At 39.1% G+C, this 18027-nt stretch overlaps 2 protein-coding genes across 4 annotated transcripts; both read left to right on the forward strand.

Moving 5' to 3' along the window:
- Positions 1-5541: 5541 nt before the first annotated feature.
- Positions 5542-8581, forward strand: LOC146288789 (PWWP domain-containing DNA repair factor 3B-like). Of its 2 annotated transcripts, XM_084698507.1 has the most exons (5): positions 5542-6812; positions 7458-7592; positions 7770-7858; positions 8025-8090; positions 8217-8581. In XM_084698507.1, coding segments are annotated over exons 1-5 (399 nt in total). In that variant the 5' UTR covers positions 5542-6704; the 3' UTR covers positions 8218-8581. The 2 variants fall into 2 exon arrangements, with proteins under 2 accessions (XP_084554633.1, XP_084554632.1); XM_084698506.1 differs by having other exon boundaries at positions 8025-8581.
- Positions 8582-9211: 630 nt separating this feature from the next.
- psmg1 (proteasome (prosome, macropain) assembly chaperone 1) lies at positions 9212-15157 on the forward strand. 2 transcript variants are annotated; one of them, XM_084698621.1, is made up of 7 exons: positions 9212-9422; positions 9813-9922; positions 11092-11249; positions 12190-12252; positions 12370-12568; positions 14732-14862; positions 14981-15157. In XM_084698621.1, the coding sequence occupies exons 1-7, from the start codon at positions 9295-9297 to the stop codon at positions 15056-15058; spliced, it is 867 nt and encodes a 288-aa protein (XP_084554747.1). In that variant the 5' UTR covers positions 9212-9294; the 3' UTR covers positions 15059-15157. The 2 variants fall into 2 exon arrangements, with proteins under 2 accessions (XP_084554747.1, XP_084554748.1); XM_084698622.1 differs by lacking the exon at positions 9813-9922 and having other exon boundaries at positions 9219-9422.
- The last annotated feature ends 2870 nt before the right edge of the window (positions 15158-18027 follow it).

An 18027-nucleotide genomic window follows, 5' to 3' on the forward strand; every position in this document is an offset into this window, starting at 1 on the left:
GCACACGGCCCTGCCATATCATGCCTTTTTATGGGAATTAACGGGGCGTTTACCTATGCTAAATAGGAGCAACGGGGCACGAGCTTTCAACTTACGAAATATTGGGATTCCTCATTCTAACAACACACCTGCGAACACTTCTGCTGTTTAAGAACGCTTCATGAATCACACGTAGATTTTTCTTAAGAACTTTCTTAAGAACAAATTTAAGAAATAACTTAGGAAGATATTGGTGAATGAGGCCCAATGCTTTTAAGACTTTATAAAGGATGCATGTATTAAAGTTATGTATTGTGATTAATAAATGTATGTCTTATGAACTTAGAAGTTTGCTCAGGCTTAAATCATTGTGTCTCACACAGGGTGTGGGAAACAGGCCGTATTTTGTGTTGTTATCTCTCCATTTCAGAAGCAACCTTGAAACCGGGCTGAGAGAGAGCCCGAGCAGGTAGGATGCGTAAGGAAGAACAAACTCCCTGATACACGAGAGCCCTTTTTTGATATTTCTGTTTCAATTGCACTGTATAATATATGCTGGGGCAGGGACAGATAGCCAGTTGGACTTTGTGAACCAGCCCAAACTCTGTTGCGGGTAGGGAAACCTAGACAGCCCCAGAGCTCTGTACTTGTTGATTTCCAACTGCTGCATTAAAGCTGATAATATCGGACCTCTGCGACTCCAGACCACTCTTTCTAGAAAACAGACTTGTGTCATTGAATACCATCATTACATATTGGATTAGACACAAAGATTTTGAATCCTTCAGTCTTCCACGATTATCTCAAGAACCGGGCACTCTGCAACGTTCATATTTTGCAGTTGTCCCCTTTATAATCCGACAGAGTGCAGTGCCATGATTGACGTTGTTTGGATAAGTAGTTCAACATTTCCTAAAAGGAATTGCCCGCCAGTTTAGCTTCCTCTCTTCACTCTCGACTCAGCCATCTTGAGTTGACTAAACTGCACTAAGCTAGCCCTTGCGAGCCGAAATGATATGGATATACGAGCCGAAAACAGGTATAAGACATGAACAATATTATTTATGCAGTGGCAGGCTGTCAGGGCCTGCAAGGCCTTCTCTGCTGGTCTAAACATACCCAAAAATATGTTATGATATTATACATTTTTTCTTCATAATTTCCCCCCCATCTTAATGTCATTCAATAAATACACTGACATAAATAACAAAAAATATTCTCAGAGGTCTGTTCTCTTCATGTCATATTATATACACTTGGTTGAATTGCTGACAGTGTTATATATTATGGTAGAGTTTTTATCCAAATAATAATTCAGCTAGCTTGTGTTGTCAAGTTCTATTAATTCTGCCTGAGGCCTTTAGAAACAACAGAGCAGGCTCCCATGCGCTGTAAGTGAACGGAGACAGTCAATTGCAATAGCCAATCATATCTCGATTCTGCGACATCAAGGCCAGCACAAAGGCCTTACGCTGAACTTGACATGTACACATTCTGTGATTGGATAAGCACTCGTGAGAGCCTGAAAGACGGCAATCCGTTAGCGAGAGATTCAGATAAATTTGGATCATCTGCAATTTATAATGTAAATAACGGTCAACGCTGTTGAATATGCGACATGTGCTGTCGCATATTCAAAAAAAAAAGAAGCAAATAATCAGTTTACTTTGATTTCCAATGTATAGCTTGTTTCGTTATCGTCTCGTTGGTGACTTATATGAAACGGCAACATTGTGCAGTTTATTGGAAAAAATATGTTTAAGCTCACATATCGTACTTTTGGTGAACAAACTTGGTTAACTCATCTATTCAAATCTGCTCATGAATATATAGATGAGCTGCGCGCTGGTTGGTTGATTTACGAGCGAAGCTACAGCGCAAAGCAATAGTATGAACCTGCAGAGCCGGAGACCCAGAGGCCCCAGAGAGCCGCAGTTTCAGGACCGCAGTTTCAGGACCGCAGTTCTAGGACCCTGACAGCGCCACCTAGTGAATTGAAAGCCAGTGTCACTAGATCGCAACTTGACACAATTAAATAGAATGGTATAATATTTGAAAATATGTTCTAATAATATAGAAAGGTATAATATTTGAAAACATGTTCAAATAATAAATATTGGATAATTAAAGAATTTAAAATCACATACAATTTGAAAAAAATTGCATATTTCATAGATGTCAAGATCCAATGTAATTTGATCAAATTAAGTAAGCAAATTAAGGAAGATAAAATAGTATAAAGAAAAGGTGGAAAATATATCAATTGGATAAAATGAAGAAGAACTAAGCAAATTAAGGAAGCTAAAATTGGCTAAAGAAAAGGTGGAAAATATATCAATGTGGACAGATGTGTGATGTCTGGAGTGGCCTTAAAAGTGTTCTGGGACTACAGAGAACCAATGTATACCCTGCAACATGAGCCTTAAGGATTGTGGCACCTTTGCAGATACTCTGAACTCGTTCTAGAGGGCTTAACTTCACCAAATAGCCAAAGTCAACAAAGCACTATGTCCTGATAACAGCAGTAATAACAAGCTCCTGGAGACCTGCTACAAACAATTGGCCCTGTCTTCTGTGAACTGTTCAACTGGTCCTTGGAGGAGCTGGAACACACAATTCCAGCTCTTTGGAAGACCTCCGCCATCTGCCTTGTTCCAAAGAAGAGCAGACCCAGGCTTCCCAATTACTTCCAACATGAAGCTCTTACATCAGTGGTGATGAAGAGTTTTGAATGTCTGATACTTTTGTAACTACAAGAGACAATCCAGAACCTGGCAGATCAACTCCAGTTTGCCTACAAGAAGTGTAGAAGTCTCGATGATGCTGCACTTACTTTCCTGCATCATGCACTCCCATCTGGAAAAAGTAAAGGCACATGCTAGGCTCGTGTTTGTGGAATATCTCTAGTACCTTTAACAGAATGTAACCGCATCTGTTGGGAATACAACTACTAAACATGAGTAAATCCTTGATTCTTACTGCAGATAATTAAATTCCACACACACTCAGGGTTCTGTCAAAATACTTATGCAGTGTATTCTGTGATTCGTTTCATTATTTTATTTTATGCTATATTATACATAAATATCAAAGTCATCTGAGGAAATACAAGTTTAACTCTAATCTGTTATACTTTAATTTAATGTCATCATCACAACAAAAAAAACTATTTTCTTTGAGTAATGTGGCATGGTGAGGATCCACCGCTTCCTTCTCTGCTGCTGGTGGTGAACCTCTATGGTGGATGGGCTGCATGAGGATGCTTCCTTTGGTGTGGATGGGCATGCTAGATGATGTTTTGTATTGGACATGACTCAAAACAATCACATCAGTGGCTCAGATCATCTTTCATATTCCTGTAAATACAGCACATGCCTGTGTGCATGCTACATTTTGGATGTGTCTGACACCAAAAAGTTGGAAAAGTGAAGTTCTATTCTCAACCACAAATGTGTAATGTTAGAGAGGCAAGACACAAGGTTGACTCTCAGTGCGCAATTGTTTAGATATCCCCCTATCAAACTCCTCCACACACACAATATTACTTCTAGGTAGGCATAAATATCAGTTACCCTAACAAAGTAGTGTACATTAATTAGCATTACTTAAGTGGTTGATAATAAAGGTATTAATAGTAGATTATAAAGTTGTGTGGCATTGTGCAGAAAATGTACATTCTCTACGTATATCCGATGATAAACTGGTCCAGAGATGAAGACCTTTTCTGCATCCTGCAGGGACAGATTCCTCAGCATACTCAGGCCGTAGCCTATATGATGGCCTACAAAAATTATATGGTTAATTTTTAAGACAGTAGGCTGCAGATTTCGTTTAATTCTGGTGTCTTGAATTGGACAACGTTAGCTGCCTAACTTCAACTTTGCTGTCGAAATCATTTCAAGACACTGGAGTGGTTTTCAAGTCAAACAAACTACCTGATGAGCTAACATTCAGTAGTTATAGCACTACCTACCTAACTCTACACACATAGCTTCCTTAAAAACGATCTGTAAATTGTTACTGTTTATTTGTTTCATTTGTATTTGTATTTGTATTTGTTTCAAAATGTAAAAAGTAAAAGTAAACAGAAATATAAGTAGTAAAGTAAAGTACAGATATGCAAAAAAACAATTTAAGTACAGTAACAAAGTATTTCTACTTCGTTACAATACAACACTGCAACTGACAAAGACAAAACAGACCTATACCCAAGACTATTGAGTGCAGCTTACATACACTGTAAAAAATAAAATAAATATTAGCGCACTTTTTCTGTAAATTATACGTGTTGTTTTCTGTATTTCTGAATTACAGGAAATGCAGATGCAGCAATGGCAAACTGTAAATTTCTAATATTGCATAACAATTACAGCCAAATGTTGTTTCAAAAAATACACTAAAATAACTTTAAAAAAATTACAAATATTAATAAAATGTTCACGAAAATGTTCTGTTAAAACACACAACTTCACTTTAACAAAACTAGCTATTTTAACAGTTATTTTGCTGATATTGACTTTCATCCCACGGACAAAAAACTTAATAACATAATTTTTGGTTTAAACATAGGAACCTTGAATTGTGAACTGAGCTCGGGTAGTTGATGTCGGTTTTTCTGACAAGCGAGGCAAGCGAGAGCGCAAGACTGGACGCGGCCATCTTTCCACCAACAGCTCCGTCGTTGTTCTCGCCAGGCAAAGAAAGCTTAATAGTTATTTTGGTAACCAAAATCTTCCATAATGCAGACGTTCCATAGCTTACTGTCAACTTTATATTCAAACGAAATGCCACGAAATTCACACTGCCTTCAATTTCACATCAGTGTCGAAATGTGACCTGTGTTTTATATGTTCAACCTAGAAAACCAAACGTCTATTAATGGATATAACGTGATCTAACAAGACATGTTAATAATGTAATAAATAAAAGCTTGAGAAGTGTGTCTAAAATATATTTTATTGAACATTTGCATTTGAAAGGAGCATATTAACATAACTATATACAAGACATAGGTGGGGATGAAAGTGTCACTCACAATGGACCTTTATTCTCCCACAAAAGCAGTCTGGCTTAATGATACCATTTCAAAAAAGAAACAATAATGTGTGTGTTTGTAGCCTACATACATAAACAAAAGCTTCTGAGTGTTGTTGTGGTGATACCCAACCTAATGTAGCATAACTATAAAAACGTTATGGTTATCAGTTAAAGTATTAATCTTCGTCTTTGCTCCAGATAGACATGTCAACAATCTATACTCACGCTTAACAAAATATAATATTTTCCATCATGTCATGAACAGAAAAACGTTGATGACAGAAAAATCTGTTTATCTGTTTTAAAATAACGGGAATAAACTATATTTACCACATTTAATGTATGTGTGACAACCATTTGCTAAACTTGCTACAACAGGGCAGGCAACTCAAACCATTTCTCCCTGTGCTCATTCAATCTAAGTCTATGGCTCATTCAGCTCCATATAAATTGGCTATCGGCCAATGTGAACTTTTGTGCTCGTGCCCTGTTAGTATCCGCGAGCACATTTGCAGGCAACTTTTATTGACATAAGCAAATAAATGGGGTGCTAGTTTACCCATTTTGGATTGGTTTCAAACTACAACAAATCTGGAAAAATTCTATGAAAAAGCTAGTAGTATGAGCCAGGTTCGAGAATCGAACAACAATTATTGGGGGAGATAGTTTTGTAAATGTTGACTGGAGTTAATAGAACAAAAGCGACCGGAAGAGTCGGGAACCTAACCGTAAATGCAATACCACTTACATCCACCGTGGCCGTCGCTTCAAGCCGAGGGGCGAGGGGTGGGGGCTGGCAGGTATCGAGCAGGGGGTACCTGCAGAGCCGGAGACCCCGGAGGGCCTGAGAGCTTCAGTTTCAGGACCGCATTTTCAGGGTCGCAGTTCTAGGACCCTCGTTTTATCTGACAGCGCCACAAAGCGAATTGGATAAACATGGACCGGAACAAGATAATCAAGATAATCGTATGGTTATGTATAAAATAATTATTGTGTCTTGAATTGGACATTAAAGTTAACGTTAGCTAGCTAGCTAACTTCAACTTTGCTTTCAAAATCATTTCACGACACCGGAGTGGTTTTCAACGTCAAACAAACTACTTGATTAGAGCTAGCTAGCTAGCATTCAGTAGTTTGGGCACTAGCTAGTTACTGTAGCTAGCTACACACAATCATTTGTTAGCATTTAATAGCTTGCCTCAAAACGAAGTGTAAATTGTTACTCTTTGTTTATTTGTTTAATGAAACAGGAGTGTGAAGTATGTGAATTAAGTATTGTTCAACATATTTAAGTTAGCTAAACGTCAAAAACATTCTGGTGCAATTAGCTATCTGTTCACTTATGCAATATGAACTTTTAGACTATTTGTCTTGTAATATTGAAACCAAAATGCGATTTTGGCAAGCCCAACTTCTGTAACTAGGTGTCTTATATGATAAAGTCTGCACATTCACAAAACTTGATGAAAAATTATAAATGCAAGTGGATTTGATCTGTCAGCTAGTTAAATGAAATCTGCAGCCTACTGTATTCGTTTAAATGCTTGTTAAATACTCTTAGCTTTGCCATTTAAATACAATCAAAATAGTATTTTCATTTCAGTAATAGGCTTGGGCGTAATTTAAGTCTTTGAAATTCTAACAATGTTTAATTTGACCAATTTACTCTCTTTTTTTGAATTAAAAAGATGCACCACATGCTGCAAGGAATTCCCCTGCTCTTTCTGTGTCTCTACTGTTTTTCATCCAGGAAAACTGAGCAAGGTCACCACCCATTTAGAGATCCATTTCAACCGGTCAGTTTTCCATTAAGTTAAAAGCGATTTTTTTTTTTTTATTATGCGAAGTTGCAATGCAATGCATTAAAAGCAAACTGAATGTTATCAACAATTCCTTTAGAGCAGTGAATCAATAGAAGTCCCTCTCTGATTTGTTTGCTCTCACCAAATATTTGATTCAGACACTTAAGTAATATTTAGGCCTGATAATATTTCTGTCTTATGTTTTAGGATACACCATTCACAGATGTGGGTTGAATTGCCAACCACAATTACATTACCACTGCATCCACTGCCAGTCAATACTTTCACGCATACCATACTTCATGAAACACTTGGCTTTGTGCAAGGAGAAACACCATTCAATATCCACCACCATCCCAGCTCAGTCAATTCCCTCCATCCCAGCCATGGTGGTACTTTGACAATGTTCAAATTTTCTCATCGAAGGAACATCAACAGATGTATAATTTCACTATGCAGCTCATTTATTGCCTCTCTTTAATGTATGTATTTAATGTCAGTTGTTCAATGACTACCAAGTACCACACAACACACTCATTCCAATTCCCACAAAATGTATGTTTCTGTACATTGATTTGCCCATAGGGTGTACTCAATGGAAAGCCTTCGTCTTGGTTTCCTCTGATGACCTCTTTCCAGGTGCCTGTCTACCTCGACAGTGAGGAACTACAGGATACCCTTATTACCTATCTGAAAGCAGTGCTGAACCAAACACCAACCAAACTGAAGTTCACAGATGAAGTGCAGTTCATCCTTGGTGTTCTATTTCCAGAGGTAGGCCTAGCCATGTTAAGTATACATGTTCCTGCTCCGGCACTTTCAACGCCTATATAAACAAACTGCCTATCATGTTGCTACCTATGTACGGACCTATGTTAAATGGTTTGAGGTTCTGTATTGGCATAACGGTGTATATCAATTGTTTAAAAATTAACCATATAATTTCTGTAGGCCATCATATACAGCCTGAGTATTCAGAAGAATCTGTCGCTGCAGGATGCAGAAAAGGTATTCATATCTGGACCAGTTTATCATCAGAGGTAAGTAGAGAATGTACATTTTCTGCACAATGCCATACAACTTTATCATCTACTATTAATACCTGTATTATCAACCACTTAATTAATGCTGATTAATGTACACTACTTTGTTAGTGTAACTGATATTTATGCTTACCTAGAAGTAATATTGTCTGTACTATTTCAGTGAAGTGGAAGAGTTTGATCGGGGGATATCAAAACAATTGCGCACAGAAGGGAGACCATTCAACTAGTAAGTAGTGCTGTTACCAACTTCACAATCTGGGGTTTGAATACAGAATTAAAGGGTCAGGACAAGTTAAATATCCATAATGTTTTTTTTAATATGTGTTTTTCTTGCTTCTGTCTCTCATTGAAGAATGAAGTTGTATGGAGGTCGATGTGGAGGGGTGATGGAGGTCGATGGGTGGTTGTAAAATAAAATTAATTTATAAATGTATATCTTGAATGTGCTCTGAGAGCCGTCCTTGTGTCTTGCTTCTCTAACATTACACATTTGTGGTTGAGATTGAGTGACTGCAAAAGCCGTAGCAAATAGAATAGAATATAACTTCCATTTTCTAAAACTCACAGGCATGTGTAGTATTTACAGCTATGATCTGATCCACTGACGTGGTCAATGTTTTGAGTCATGTTCAATACAAAACAGTTCATCCTAGCATGCCCATCCACACCAAAGGAAGCATCCTCATGCAGTCCATCCACCATAGAGGTTCACCACCAGCAGCAGAAGAGAAGGAAGCGGTGGATCCTCCGCAGCCCCATCCATACCACATCACACAAAGAAAACGTGATGATGACATGAAATAAAATACTTTTGTCATTATTTTGTCAGATCATTTTTGATATTCATGTACAATAGAGCATAGTATAAAATAATGAAATGAATCAGAGAATATGTACATTGAATAAGTATTTTGACCGGAGAGAAGACAGAACCCTGTGTGTGTGTGTTAGGAATTTAATTATCTGCAGGATGAATCTAAGATCAACTCATGTTGAGGAAGTTGTTGCGATCTTGTGACATAGTTATTTCTTGCCTCTCGCAAACCATCGCAAACCATTCAAATATCTTTGCAAACCATTCAAATATCGTTAAGTGCTTGGCAAACCATTCAAATATCGTTAGGTGGCGCTGTCAGGGTCCTAGAACTGCGACCCTGAAACTGTGGTCCTGAAACTGCAGCTCTCCGGCCCTCCGATCCCACCGGGGTCTCCGGTGTCTCCGGCTCTGCAGGTACCTACTATTGCAGGTACCCCCTACTCGAATTGGTTGCAACGCCACACACTTCTGGACGGTAGGTGGCGGAGTAGTTGGTTTTGAGTTGGATGCCATCCCCCAACAATATTCGAAGAAGATCTTCATTCCTTGTTGAGGCGTGCTCTGCTATCAGCTAGCGTTTCGGAAACAGCTCTGTCATCTTCTTAAACCTGGTATGATGATGGCAACATTTTTCGGAGAAGTACTGTCTCGTTACTCTCGTGCTGTGGAGGACGATGAAGAGGACCAAGATAATACAAATGAAGAAGATGAGCAAATTCGTAAGGAAATTGAAGAAAAGAGGTGAGCAGTAGCTAGCTACTATAGCTAACTTGCAAGATAACGAAGTCAGAACCTGTTTATTCTCTGACGAAGTTGATAGAGCTAGCTAGCCAACAACAGCGTCAAAAGTCTTTAAGTTTTAGTGAGTCAGTTTAACTTCGCCTGCTCAATTTGTAAGTTAGTCTACGTATCTGAACGATAGTATGTTAAATTTATTATTCAACTAGAGTCATGTAATATAGTTAGCTGCCTTAGTAACGTCTTAATAACGTTAGTCTTGCTGCATAGCCGCTCCTCGGGCTTGCACGGCGGTAAGCTTTCACTTTCATTTGTTCTCTCTAAGGAGTAGGATGACTCACTAAGTAGTTAATCACAAACTACTGTTGACTGGTCACTGTTTTAATTCATTAGGGAGGTAAACATTGAGTGGGGTCCAGAAGTCACAAAAGCGATAGAATATACTGGAAGCCAAACACTACAGTGCTCAGACTTCATCCTAGCAGTGGGTCATAACGCTGCAGGTAAGTTCATCAGACATATAATTTAGCACTATCTCCCACCCTCTTGTACACCCACATATCAAGTTCAAGTCTTCTATTACACAGAACATGAATTACATCTATACTAAGCTTAAATAGGTAAACCTCCTAAGTATACAGATACATATAAATAATACAGTATACTAAACCCGAAATGTACTAATAACCTATTGCTAACCCTCTAAACCTATTCTAAACTAAGTGAAGTACAATAGTGCAATATTACTGATAGTGCAACCAGTAGCTGAAAGTGACAGTTTGTAAGTAACTAGTAGAAGTGAATCAATGACCATGTCATTGTCCATTCATACGTATACATATCGTATAGTGTATGAAATGTCAGTGTTACCTCTAGTATTTTTTTAGCAGTGGGGGCAGGTCTGTCCGACCCCCACTCCCCGCCAAAACAAAGTTGTAACCCCATATTTTGGAGCAGGTTAATGTAATAGGCTGATAAAAAATATAATATTGCACATATTTTCATCCTTTTTCCCCTAAAGCAATAAAGTTAGGCTACTTAAAGACACCTTACACTCAAAGTATGTTCTGAATGGCATAAATGCTGCCAATTAATAATTGACGTAACTTATTGTAAATGGTCAGTAGCCTAGCCTATCGATTAAGGTAGGCCACTCGGAAGCATGTACACTGTCTGCTTCATTTGATCTAACTAGGCTAAGCATTCTGTTACAAATAATAACAATAAACCCACTATTTATTAATTAAAACTGCTTCAGCATAATAATGCACCTAAAATACAAACTTGAGCAAGGGCAGCAATTGCTATCGAATCAACAGATGTGCAATTTAGCTAGCAGGGGAAGAATACAGACAACGAAAATCATAAGTTAACTTAATTTAAATTTGCAAGAACTATAGACTAATACAATAACAGACTTAAATAAACTGACAACATAAGTTATGCGACTTACAGTTCTCAAGGACGAACACACGCAATCTCAACTGCTGTGTGAAGCTTGTGTTCGTGCTATTCTCCGACATGCACTCTAACAATCACAGCTGATAGATGGCCTAAAATTTGGTACAACCGTATTTCTGATAGTGTGGCGGCAGAAATTTAGCTGTAGCGGGCCGCAACGGCAAAATCAACATAGAGGAAACACTGAATGTGTTCTACACGCTGGTTTCAGGTCTTCTGTCAGCATATGTTTTAAACTCAGCCAGCTGGGATGCAGTAGGTCATGTGTCCCTGTGGAATGAGAGAAGTAGGGGCTCCTGCAGACACTCCAGTGCCCCTCTGCCAGGGGAACCAGCTTGTGTGTTCTACAGACACAGGGACAACTCATCAGTAAGTAGCCATTGATTGTGCTTCTGGGTTTTATAGTTTTCACTATGATTCTCCCTGTTTCCACATCTTCCCACTTTGTCTCACATTCCCTATCACAGTATAATACGTGTGAACAGGGCTTGAAATTGTGACAATTTTGGTCCCATATGCTCGCAAATTTGTGTCACTTAAATACATTGGAGAGCATTTGTGCAAGTGCAAATAATCGTTATGGAGCGACTTATTTTAATTTCTTACAAAATGCTAGCAATTAGCCTAATACACAGTGCCTGCTGTGAGCTGATACAGTGACCGGTCCAACGTTCCATCCCATGTTCCATAACTAATTAAACTTAATCTTTAGGTTCTAAACTGTAATGCAGATTTTAAATAGGTTAATATTAGCCTTCAGTCACTCCTTGTCACTGCCCGCTGTTGTCACGTGACTAGGAGCTAACTAGCCCGCAAAATAAATCCAGAGCTCTCAAGACTCACACATTTCAACCATCTCTCACGCAAAATTAATGGATGAGGCACAGGCATACAGAGGAAATGTTCTTTCCAGAGAGTATATCAAGTTATATTTTAATATAACCCCCTCCACCTGAAGCCCAGTAAATCTATAATATAAAGATTTTAGTAGTGGCGCTCCTTAAAATTTGGTGGGTCCTCCAATTAACTAACTTTTCAAAGTTGGGAGCACCAGTGCCACCAAGTAAAAACGTTAATTTCAAGCCCTGGGACATGTCCTTACTGTTAATTGGCTATATTGACTGTAAATTGTGTGTGTGAATGATGTGTGTGTGTGTGTGTGTGTGTAAATATATACATTATTTTATTTCAACGGGTTATCAAGGAGTTGTCATTGCTTATCAGGGTTATCAAGGAGTTGTCATTGCTGTTAATAATGACTATTGTGCTGACCACACATTAAAGTAAGCTTTATCTCACAAATCTATAGGTTCTGATATGCCAAAGCACGTGCTACATTGCAGAGGACCAGTTGTTTCAGTGGACAGAAAAGGTAGACTAAAGTTTGAATCATTGTTGTTGTATTATACCTATACACATACTTTCAGACCAAACCATTTCTGAGCAAATCTTTGAACTTACCACCACTCTCCTTCCTTCTCCTCTTCAGGTATTCAGCTGCCTGGAGCCGAAGGGCCTTAGCGTGATGGTGTTGTCTGACAGCCCGGTGGCCGAGTACAAAACACCAGACTATCTGGATGGCAGCCCCGTCCCCTTCCTTCGCTCTCTCAAGACCAGCACCTACAAAAGCCAAGCCCTCTGCCCTGCACTGGAGCAGCCCAACATAGTCACTGGGCTCCCTGCGGCAGGTATGGTCATATTAATGTCCACATGACTGCTACACATTTTCATGGAATTGGAGTCATAAACACTGTGTTGTATCTGACAAATGACTCGAAAGTTAAAGAGTAACTGCAGGGTGTGAATTACGGGGGGGCTTGGGGGGGTTTGACCCCCCTAATTAAGACTTGGACCCCTAACGCAAAAAAGGTAAAAACAACAGGTCGGGGGGGGCGATACATTTATTTATCGTTCTTACCTGTAATTGTAGATATTACTTTACGCCCTGGAAAAGAAGTTGACCCCCCGATTGTTGTTTTATTTGTATTTTTTTGAGTACTCCGATTGTCATTGTATAATTGGCACTCTGAGTAACTGAAAACTAAAACCTCTGTCAAAACCTTATGTTTAATGCTCATGCACGGCAAAACACATTACTCCTGTTTTTGATACCAATGGTTATTTGCAAAGGGAGGGGTTGTTTATGAAGTACCATCCCTTGAGATGTGCCAGATGGTAACATGCTTAGGCCTTAAGTGAAAGGGCAAAAATGAATATAAATCCCCCACCCATGAAAGCATGAAAGGAAAATGTATACAGTGCCTCCGTATTTACAGCTTCAGTTTTCCACATGTTAAGTTACAGCCATATTCCAAAATGGATTAAATTAATTTCCTTAATCTACACACAAAACCCCATAATGATAACGTGAAAAAAAAAGATTTTATTTTTGAAAATCTAATAAACAAAAGAATTACATGGACATAAAGTGGTAAATTCAGTTGATTGGACATGATTTGGAAAGGCACACACCTGTCTATATAAGGTCCCACAGTTGAGAGTGCATGTCAGAGCACAAACCAAGCCATGAAGTCCAAGGAATTGTCTAAATACCTCGAGAGACAGGAATGTATCGAGGCAAAGATCAAATTCTGCAGCATTGAAGGTCCCAATGAGCACAGTAGCCTCCATCATCTGTAAATTGAAGAACTCTTCCTAGAGTTGTGAGTAACTGAGCGATTGGGGAGAAGGGCCTTACGCTGCGTGTCCACAACAGCGTTTTTTTAATGCTCTTCACCATTTGCCTTCCCACAGTACACTACACTCGGGGGCGTGTTAGACAAGTTAAAACAGAGTTCTGGTTCTCCAAGGTCACTGTTGTAGTCATGGCCAAGTGTGCTGGGCCACTCCTCAGTAAAAAGCACATGTTTGCCAAAAGGCACCTGAAGGACAAGGAGAAACAAAATGCTCTGGGCTGATGAACAAAGATTGAACTCTGTGGCCTGAATGCTAAGTGTCATGTCTGGAGAAAACCAAGCACTGCTCCTCACCTGGCCAATACCATCCCTACGTTGAAGCATGGTGGTGGCAGTATCATGCTGTGGGGATGTTTTTAAGAGGTAGGAACTGGGGGACTTGTCAGTATCAAGGGAAAGATGAATGCAGCAATGTACAGAGACGTCTTTGATAAAAACCTGCTCCAGAGCACTCTGGACCTCAGACTGGTGCGAAGGTTCATCTTCCAACAGGACAACGACCCTAAGCACACCGCCAAGATAACAAAGGAGTGGCTTCGGGACAACTCTGTGAATGACTGAGTGGTCCAGCCAGAGCCCAGCCTTGAACCTAATTGAACATCTCTGGAGAGATCTGAAAATGGCTGTGCACTGACACTCCCCATCCAACCTGATGGAGCTTGATAGGTCCTGCAAAGACGAATGGGAGAAACTGACCAAAAATCGGTGTGCCAAGCTGGTAGCATTATGCTCAGAAAGACTTCAGGCTGTAATGGCTGCCAAAGATGCTTCAACAAAGTATTAGCAAAAGCTGTGAATACTTAAGTTATATTTTCGTTCTTAATTTTTTGCACATCTATTTTAAAAATATTAAACAATGTTTTCCATGTTGTAATTATGGGGTATTGTGTGTAAAATGTAAAGGACTAAATGAATTAAATCAATTTTGGAATAATGCTGTAACATCACAAATTGTGGAAAAATGTATGCAATGTGAATACTTTCCAGATGAATTGTATTAAGGACAAGCTTATGGCTGGAATTAATTTCTGAAATTGGTATTTGTTACTCTTTTTAAAGTAAATTTGAACAAGAAGCTACTCATTGGACCCCATGGATGTTAAACAAGAAAGTTTTGGCTGAGTTGTGACTGAAATAGATATGCTGTATTTTCAGTGCTCAACCACTGCCAGGTCCACCAGATCCCTACTGTCATGTACCAGTGCTACAGCGATGTAATCTCCCCAGACTCGGTCACAATGGAAACATACAAACCTGCACTGTCAAGTCTCAGCAAGTTGGTCATGGTGAGTGGTAATCTTCCTGATACCCAAAGGATATATGCAATGTTAACTGCCAAGAAATTATGATATTATCATGCATTTTCTTTCGAACCTTCCTTCTACTGCCTGTTTGTTTTTACAGTTGAACTCTTGTCCGAGTACAGATGTCCTTCGCAAGCTCGCCAAAGCCAGTGAGACTCAGAGTAACCTGTACACGTGAACATGATTAATTATTTTACAGTTTTTACATTTACTGTCAAATATCATCTAACAGACCTAGAGATTACAGAAAAGATTAATAAAAAACACTGTATCAGTACTTGTGAATGTTGCTTTTTATTATGCCCAATGGGCAATTTGTTGCACAGCCAGCAGTACACATACAATTCACACCAAAAAAAACAATTACTAATGTGGAATTACATATTGTAATAAAAAAAAACTATAACAGGGACAAATTAATCCTTGAATCTATTGGTGCATTTTGGCAGATTAAATCTGCAATCTGATGAAAGCAAGCTAAACTCACTGAACAGGAGGTGACTCGGGTCAGCAAGGATTGATTGGACCTTCTTTTCTAAATGACCCTCTCCCAACTGTTCACAAAAGTCATAGCCAAAACAAAGGCCCAATCAATCCTTGCTGACCCTACGATGACTACGTACTGTAACAAAAAAAATCATACATGATGCATAAACACATGTTCTAAAACTGGTTGTTCCCATCCTTGATTGTGATTGGCTATATTGCGTTCCATGCTGTTGTAAAATCCAGCATGACCTCACAGGTTGTCCTCATAACATTCTTTAACATTCCATATTACTGCGCATCGAATATTTCAAATTGAAAAAGACTGCAAAGATGTCCATCTGGCTGTTGCGTGGCAACGAAATATGTAGGAACTATACTTTGTAGTAGCGGAAGAATGATGGTTTATTATTAAACTATTTTGTTTCTAATTGTTTTGTTTCTAAATATTTGATATGAAACCGTATCAAATATTTGTAGTAACAGTTTTAGAAAAGCAATAAGCCCCGCGAGTCTGTGGTTTACGCTGATTTTAGAACAGGTAAGGGGGTTTTCGACTGCTTCGCGTTGTGCCTAACAACTCCCCTTACCCGTTCTAAAATCAGCGTAAACCACGGCCTCTTGGGGCTTATTGCTTAAATATGCTGGTTCACCTTATAGCACCTAACTATCATAAAGCATAGGAGGATCTTGAACGTAAATGTAAATTATATTTGTGATTTAAGAGTATAGAAAACGGGAGTTAGCCAGATAAAATGTAATATATATTCTTTATGATGCTTCAGTCTTTGGCAATATTGCTAGCAGCAAGGGTTGTTCTAAATATTAATGATCGATGTCAATATTTCCCATATTGGTCCAGATTGGTTATTTGTAATAAATGCTACAAAACCAAGAGGGAATTGTAAAACCAGACATTTTATGTGTAACCTCACTCCTTAGGAGTAGGTATTGAATACACTGTTAATGGTCCAGTCCCATCCCATCTTCTGTTGCACATCAAGTGTGCAAAAAAACACACTCAGAGAGCAGTGGATGCTCTTAACCAGTTACACTGCAGCTAAACATGCTCAGATGCATTTCATTTTTAGTTTTGGTTTTTCCTTCCTCCCAGGGCAGCCAGGAAAAGTGGGCTGCCACATCAGCAGTGCCAGGTGGCCAAGTCCTTCACTTCATGTCCTTGGGCAGGAAAGGAGAGAGATCTTTTCTACATATTTTTATTGGGGTTATCTGCGGGCGAAACCTTTGTAAGCATGGGGAGAACATGTAAACGCAATACAGAAAGGCCCAGGAGATAACTTGTTTTAGCACCGAACAGTGTCCCAAACGGGAATCGAACCTTCCAGTGCCACAAATTTAGGAAAGTGGATGGGTTCTTCCTTATTTGCTCAGTTAAAAAAAAAATATATTGCTTTTTGTTTAACCTGTAACTAATAGCCTTCTATATAAGAACACAACACCTTAAACGTCTCCAATGTTTTTTTGACTTCGAGCATAGATTGTTTACATAGGTTAAACGGCTCTTTCCCTGATTTCGGGTGCTTTTCTCTGAACAAAATGAACACATTAAGTTGATGTGTAACAGACGTGGTCTTGCAAGATCCGACAGAGATATACGGGTATCCGTCCGCTCCCACGGGGAGTCAAACCCACCACCTCTGACTTTCCCAAGCGCCACCGCTACCAACTACGCCAACAAAAAGCTAGGTATTTACTGATGCGGGTGGCCTATTACATACTTGAGTAGTGAGTTTCATCATACACAGGCTACAGATGTATGCACTCATGTTAACACACATTAAGAACAACACTTGAGAATCTATAGCATTAATACATGTTGAAACGGTTTCTGATTTGTGTTTTACTTCCTGCTTGTTTGTTGGTGATAACAGAATACTTTTATATCCGCTTTCAGTGTGTCTGACTCATCAGATCCGCTGAAGTTGAACCATTGTTACTTTGGGTGCATTCAGTCATGTGGAATATCCTTTACTTCCACAAGGTGGGGTAGTTACTCTACAATACAGGGTAATTATTATATACTCCAGTGACACTACGACAGTTAAATTGGCCTTCCAGAGTTTCTATCGTATAGTTTTTAGACTATGATGGAAGGAATGTCTGTGTGTGTGCGTGCAAGTTTTATAGTAGTATTTCTGTGGAATGAATATCTAGTGAACCGGGCACTGTGCAAAGTTTTAAATTTGCAGGTGTCTTCCTCAACACCCAAGGACATGTGCGGTGCCACTTTTGAACCACTTGTTTTTTTGGATGAGCGCCTCATGTTTCTGAAAGAAAAGAAAAATGCCTAAAAGGTTATATGTGTGTCGCATGACTGATGGCCTACTTAATGCAAAAATAAGGAAACTGACTGGGTCATCAGAAGAAGGATACTTATTGGAAGAGGACGAGAGCCATGTTGGCTTACACATTAAGTTGCCTTTAGTTTAATCTCTTCTACTTTATATCACAGGTCGGTAAATATGCCTTAAATAGATTATAACAGCAATGAGCAGAGCTGCACTACAGTAAGCCAGTAATTGTGACATGGATCTTGCAAGCCGCAAACGGGCATGTGACAAAAAGACTTTCTGAATTTAACCTACTCAGTCCATTGTTGGTGTCAAAACAATTCATATAAACAACACCATCCAATGGATT

This window comes from Hypomesus nipponensis, chromosome 5 (assembly GCF_054491055.1).
Source record: "Hypomesus nipponensis isolate SF chromosome 5, ASM5449105v1, whole genome shotgun sequence".
Taxonomy (NCBI): Eukaryota; Metazoa; Chordata; class Actinopteri; order Osmeriformes; family Osmeridae; genus Hypomesus; species Hypomesus nipponensis.